Source organism: Caretta caretta, chromosome 1 (genome assembly GCF_965140235.1).
Source record: "Caretta caretta isolate rCarCar2 chromosome 1, rCarCar1.hap1, whole genome shotgun sequence".
Classification (NCBI taxonomy): Eukaryota; Metazoa; Chordata; order Testudines; family Cheloniidae; genus Caretta; species Caretta caretta.
The window spans coordinates 20,150,530-20,157,262 of NC_134206.1; the positions used below are offsets into that span (position 1 = coordinate 20,150,530).

Genomic DNA, 6,733 nt, shown 5'->3' on the forward strand with positions numbered 1-6,733 from the left:
AGATGGACTGTGATTCAGTATATCATAGTGTGCACAGGGAAGCAGAGTTAAAGTTGCATGAGAAACCTTAACTTTGGCATTTTCTCACTTGAGTGCTTTACCTCTGCACTCGTAAAGGTCTATCAAGATGGGAGGAGGAGGTTACGGACCTGTAGTATGTGAGCCATGTACAGTATTACTGACTCAGTATGGTCCTTCCTCAAATATGCAGTTAAAACAGAGATACGGTAGTACTGGATCATAAACCAAAATTCTATTGATATACAAAAGTGATGGTACAGGGGGAATAAAAACCTAACAGACTATTGGGTACAGAAAGTACTAATAGCTCCTAATTAATGCCACTGCAACATACCTATTAGAAGCGGGACTGTGTCTCCATTTTATCCTTCTCATTAGACCAATGCGTCCCATTTTAACAAGCAATTACAAATAAACCCATTGCGAGTTTACTTTGGAGCACAGACTCTCCAAAGGTCTCCAAAGCTAGCTCTGTTTCTGAGCAGAGATCTCAGTTTACACATCTCATTCCCTCCCATTCCACTGTTTCACCCCAACCTCTTTTTCCAGTTTACAGCTCATGTTGCTGCACACTGAATAGCCACCTGTTTATAGTCCACCACAACTTCAGCCCTCCCTGAGCTGAGCTGCTTCTGTGTGCACATGCTGCAGCCCTTCCCATAAACCCTTCACATCAGGAGTTGGATGTACCATTCAAAGCAAAATAGGCTCAATTCACACCCCCGGCTCAGCAAGGGTTCACCCTTGTTGCATGGCAAGGGGTGTTTCCACTCCTCCTTTCCCTCAGAGATTTCAGCAGATGAGAGCAGCTTAAATCTCAGGCTGGAAGCAACAGAGGTTCCTAATTAGAGGAGGCTGCACCAAGTAAGCATATCCCTAAGGGCCGCTCTACCACACACACACTTTAGGAGCTGCAATAGATTCTTTCTTGGTCCAAGTACAGTGAAATACTATGGTATCTCAACTACCATGATGCCATTGATTTAACCATTGCACCTCCTTTCAATTTACATAGGTACTTCATTAATTTAATATAACAGATTTACCAGATTTTATGTGGGTTCTCATCAGTATACTACGGAATAAGTAAGCACATTTCTAATGAATTCACTTTATTGCTTTGAAGCCTACAAAAAATGTAAGTTACTTAGCACCTGGACAATACGTACATGTTTTATTACTATTGTTTCAATTTTCTTCAGCGCCAGGCAAATTCTACCATAAACAAAAGCTAATAAACCTTGATTTAGGAGCCATAACTGCCAGATGATATTGTGAGAGTGGCAAAATAGAAGACTGCATAGCAACTCTCACTTTAGTTAAAAGTATTTTTAATGACTTCATCCTTCATGGGTGCCCAAAGAACCCTGTGAAATAAACCTTTAACTCTTACATCGGTTCTGTCTTAAGGGTAATGAGCCATATGTGAAGACATCTGCAATGTCTGAAAAGCAGTATCATTAATTAGAGAGAAGACAGGACACTTTCGGACTGCGGGGGGAGGAAGGAGGGAGGAGAAAAAGTCCTTTCAAAAAGTCATCATGGATAAAGAAGGACAGAAACATAATATTTGTCCTTTGTATTCTATGAAGGGAACATTGTATACACAATTTTTATTTCCTGCATATATCAAGGAACAATATTATTGCAGTACGACTGACCAAGTCACCACAGAGAATGTGGAGAGCCAAGTCTGTGAAAGGGTTAGTCAACAACATATGTTATTTGATTTGTATTAAAACCTTTCAGTGAGTTCAGCGTAAAGTCTTAAGGGAGATGCTGTCGCAGGTTGCATACTGCACAGCTAGTATCCCCTTTCCTCCTTCTACTCCTCCTTAGCACGAAAGGATAGATATTTGGGCATTCTTACCTTGGGGAATATTTTTGGCAGAGTTTTCTGCGGAAACAGAAGACTCAGTGTTTGCTGCTGACTGTTGGACTCCATTTGGGGTCATGTGAAAAAAAGTGTGGCTATCTATATCTTTACACAGCCATCGGGTGTCAGGAATACAATATTGCCAGGAAGGCAATGCTGGCTTCCCATTTAAGAATGGAAAACTGCTAAATATTAGCTGAGTGGTGTTGTTTTAATTCTGGTTTCTTTGGTTTTTATGAGTGGTTTGTTGGCAGTGGTCCCTTGCTTTCTCCTCTCCTGGCTGAAGGAAGAAAGTTAGAAAGTGTTTTAATGGGTATAATAAAATACACACAAAGAAAAGGGAAAAGAATTCCATGGGCATGTGCACAGGGCTGATTAGCTAAGACCAGTAAAGGGTGGAGCCATGGGACTAACCTTAAAGCTGGTCTCTAGCTTGGAAATTTGACATATATAGCTTGTGTCACTCCTAGGAGTTCACTCTAGCTCAGTGGTTCTCAAACTGGGGTTCGTGAACCCCTGGGGATTCGCAGAACGTTACAGGGGGTTCCCCAGAAAAATCTTACTCATGGCGGTCAGAGGACCCCGGGCATTGTAGGCAGCAAGTGGGACCCAGTTGCAGGGCAGACAGCGGGGCACGGAGAGCGGGGCCGGGCAGTTGGGGCCGGCAGCCCGAACCCTGGCAGTCAGCGGGAACTGCAGCCCGAACTCAGTGGAGCTCAGTTGACCGGGGCGGTCAATGGGGTCCAGCAGCAGGAGCCCCACGGAGTGCGGAGACGGCAACCCAGACCCCAGCACGGGGCCAGTAGCCTGAGCACTGCGGTGGACATGGTGGCAGCTGAGACCCCAGGCGCGCAGGTAGCAGCTCAGACCCCTGTCCTTGTCAAACAGGGGAAGTTGGCATCCAGGGCATAGTGAGCAGGGGCTGCGCTGTACGTGGGCATGGTCCGAGCTAATTTGTCCCTCGCAGGGCACCCTTGTAGGGACGGACCTCGTGGCGGAAGAAAAGCTGTTTGCGAGCCAAACTGGCCAGAAGCACGTTGTAGCCAGTGTAACGGTGTTAAGGTGCCTCGGTAATTGTCATTCTCTCTGGAGTGCTGTTTTGCTTCAGTGAGAGTTGAGTGAATCTTCTCATTTTCTAGTTTGTTGGTTGCTAGCAGTCTCTCTGTGTTATTTTCATTAGAACTTTTGTACACAAATTCAATGGATAAGTGGCTGAAAAAGGAAAGTGTAAAGACGCAAGAATCAGCTAGTGTTTCCTCAAGTCCACACTGTAGAAAATCTAAGTCTAATGATCATGATGGTCCTGGAAAGTCACTTAAAGAAAAGAAAATATGACGATGTGTAGCATTCATGCAGGGTTCATGCACTTGGCAACATTCAGGGCACACCCGGAGTGTTGTGAAGGAGCAGTGCACACACGGCTCCTCTCAAGGGCATGAACCTTGGAATCTCGCCCAGATGACATGAACCGTGGGAAGCCTCCCAGGACTGGGCTCAAGGCCCTCGAGCAAGGAATGCGGTAGATAGAAATTGGTAAATAAGAATGTTAAACAAAGCCAGTGTATTCCTTTTATCTGTTGGAAAATGTAATGCGCGGGGGGAGAGAGAAATAAAAGAGAGGGTGAAAAGCTGACAGGCGGAGCAGCCCATCGGCAGACCAGCCTGCTTGCTTGCTTAAAGCCTTGTTTTGTCTTGTATTTGAACCGCAACAACAATGATTATATAAAATATGGCTTTACATGCATTGGTGATCAAGAACATCCAAAACCAGTGTGTGTGTGATTTGTGGTGATGTTCTAGCAAACAGCAGCCTCAAACCTTCTCTACTTCGGCGCCATTTAGAAACTAGGCATCCTGCATAACTTGACAAGCCTGTTGATTTTTTCAAGCGAAAATTAGCTGAGAGGAGAAGTGACATTACCAGTTTTATATCCAAAGCAAGTACTGATAATGAAAATGCACTTGAAGCATCATACCGCATGAGCTACCAAGTAGCAAAAGCATCAGAAGCCCATACCATAGCAGAAAGCTTGATTGGTCCATGTATAAAAGACGTAGTTCATTGCATGCTCGGAGAAAAGGCTGCAAAAAGGATTGACATGGTACCTTTGTCCAATAATACGTTGTCACGAAGAATTAATGTCATGTCAAGTAATGTAGAGACCACAATTGTACACAGAGTGAAAAACAGTCCATATTATGCTATACAGTTGGATGCATCAACTGATGTAGCTAATCTAGCTATTTTGTTACTGTTTGTACATTATGTGAATGAAGGTCTGGTTCAAGAAGACTTGTTGTTTTGCCGACCATTGGAAGAACGTACAATTGTAGAAGATATCTTCAATCTGACTAATGCATATTTTCAAGAAAAGGAAATAGATTGGTCTTGTTGCCTAGGCATTTGCACTGATGGGGCCACATCAATGATGGGGAAGTATACTTGGATTTGTAGCTCGAACAAAAAAGGTTGCATCAAAAGTCTCTTGGATTCATTGCAGCATCCAGCTCTTGCAACAAAACGCATGCCTGAGGGACTGAAGGAAGTGCTGGACAATGCAGTGAAAATGATGAATTTCATAAAATCATGGCCAACAAATTCCAGAATATTTCACGTACTTTGTGAAGAAATGGGTAGTATACACAATTAATTGTCTGTTGACCCATACGGAAGTTAGATGGCTCTCACGGGGCAAAATCCTTGTGTGCTTGTTTGAGCTAAGAATGGAAATCCTAGTTTTTTTCAACAGCCACCCTTTCCACCTTGCCAGCTGTATGGAAAATAATGTCTGGCTCCAGAGCCTACCTGATTTAGCAGATATTTTCTCAAGAATTAATTACCTAAATTTATCTCTTCAAGGCCTCAGTATAACAGTGTTCAATGTTCAAGAGCAAGTTGAATCCATGATAAAGAAGTTGCAGTTCTGGGAAAGTTGTTTGGCAAACAATCAAAAGGAGTGTTTCAGTAATCTTCATGACTTCCTGGCAGAACATAAACTTCAGTTGGATCAGTGCACTACAACCAATATAACTGCACACCTAAAAGGACTTTGCACAACTTTCAGGGAACACTTTCCAGCTATGTCAGGCGATAATGACTGGATTCGCAACCCTTTTGATGATACCACTTGCTCAACACAGATATTGAACACTGAGGAAAAAGAGAAATTGATTGAGATCTCCTGTGATTGCGAACTGAAAGGGAGTTTCAGAAATCTGTCATTGATCAACTTTTGGCTGAGTTTAAGAAACGAGTGTCCCCTTCTGGCAGAAATAGCTGCTGCAGTTTTGTTACCATTTTCAACAACATACTTATGTGAGAAAGCATTTTCCTCGTATGCACATCTGAAAACCAAATACAGAAACAGACTTGATGCCGAACCAGACCTGAAACTTTATCTTTCTCCAGTGGTTCCGGACTTCCAAGAGCTATGCAGAGCAAAGCAAGTGCATCCATCACACTGAGGAAATTTAAACTTAAATCCCTGGAAATATTCATTTTTAGGAGGGGGTTCACGAGATTTCACAATTTAGTGAAAGGGGTTCACGGGCTGTTAAAATTTGGGAACCACTGCTCTAGCTTAACCTAAACCAGGACTTTAGGAAGGCCAGAAGGGACAATTGTGATCATCCTGTATAACACAGACCACAGAACTTCCCCCAAAATAATTCCTACAGCAGAGCTTTTAGAAAAACATCCAGCCCTGATTTTAAAATAGTCAGTGCTGGAGAATCCACCACAACCCTGGGTAAATTGTTCCAGCGGTTAATTATGCTCACCATTAAAAATGTATGCCTTATTTCCAGTCTGAATTTGTTCAGCTTCAAACTTCCAGCCATGGATTGTGTTATACCCTTCTCTGCTAGACTGAAGATTTGTTCCCCATGTAGATGCTATAGAATGTAATCTAGTCACCCCTTAACTTTCTCTTTGTTCAGCTAAATATATTGACCTCTTTGAGTCTATCACAATAAGGAATGTTTTCTAATAGTTTAATCATTCTCATGGCTTCTCTCTAAACCCTCTCCAATTTGTCAAGGTCCTTTGTGAGTGAAATGTATTCTTTTAGGATCTTAAGTAAAAAGTTCCTTTTTATAGATAGTTACAGTGGACTTCTGCATTCTATGTGCCCTTCCTCTTCTCATGCTTTCTACAAGGCTAAGTCCACGGTCCAATTTTTCCACTATACTTTTCTCTATACCTAAATGTACACAATGGGTTTGATACACAAAGGTATCTGAGCATACCTCTTTTTCATTTAGTGAGAATAAATGCTCATGACACTACACCTTTTTACTGTGGGGGACACGTTCCCCCTGGGGTGCCACCTAGAACTGGGGTACCACTGAGCCCTCTGACCCACTAGCCTGGGCTCCCTCTCTCCCTGTGCTGCTGTGGCAAGCTGAAGACGCGCTCCTGGTCCTACACTTCCACCAGCTTTCACACAGGTGGGGACACATCCAGCTGCAGTTACATGCAGGCTCTCTGACCATAGAATCATAGAATATCAGGGTTGGAAGGGACCCCTGAAGGTCATCTAGTCCAACCCCCTGCTCAAAGCAGGACCAATTCCCAGTTAAATCATCCAAGCCAGGGCTTTGTCAAGCCTGACCTTAAAAACTTCTAAGGAAGGAGATTCTACCACCTCCCTAGGTAACGCATTCCAGTGTTTCACCACCCTCTTAGTGAAAAAGTTTTTCCTAATATCCAATCTAAACCACCCCCACTGCAACTTGAGACCATTACTCCTCGTTCTGTCATCTGCTACCATTGAGAACAGTCTAGAGCCATCCTCTTTGGAACCCCCTTTCAGGTAGTTGAAAGCAGCTATCAAA

General features: G+C 43.2%; 1 protein-coding gene across 1 annotated transcript; it reads left to right on the top strand.

Annotated features, from left to right (window-relative positions):
* The first annotated feature begins 3,876 nt into the window (after positions 1-3,876).
* On the top strand, positions 3,877-5,362 carry LOC142070690 (zinc finger BED domain-containing protein 5-like). The gene is made up of 2 exons (XM_075124642.1): positions 3,877-4,531; positions 4,758-5,362. The coding sequence occupies exons 1-2, from the start codon at positions 3,877-3,879 to the stop codon at positions 5,360-5,362; spliced, it is 1,260 nt and encodes a 419-aa protein (XP_074980743.1).
* Positions 5,363-6,733: the final 1,371 nt, after the last annotated feature.

What these genes read in the sequence shown, in the direction of transcription:
- LOC142070690 (XM_075124642.1), top strand. Translation starts at nt 3,877, where the DNA reads ATGAGCTACCAAGTAGCAAAAGCATCAGAAGCCCATACCATAGCAGAA. An exon ending in CGTACTTTGTGAAGAAATGG is followed by an intron (nt 4,532 to 4,757) that starts GTAGTATACACA and finishes TATCTCTTCAAG; the next exon opens with GCCTCAGTATAACAGTGTTC.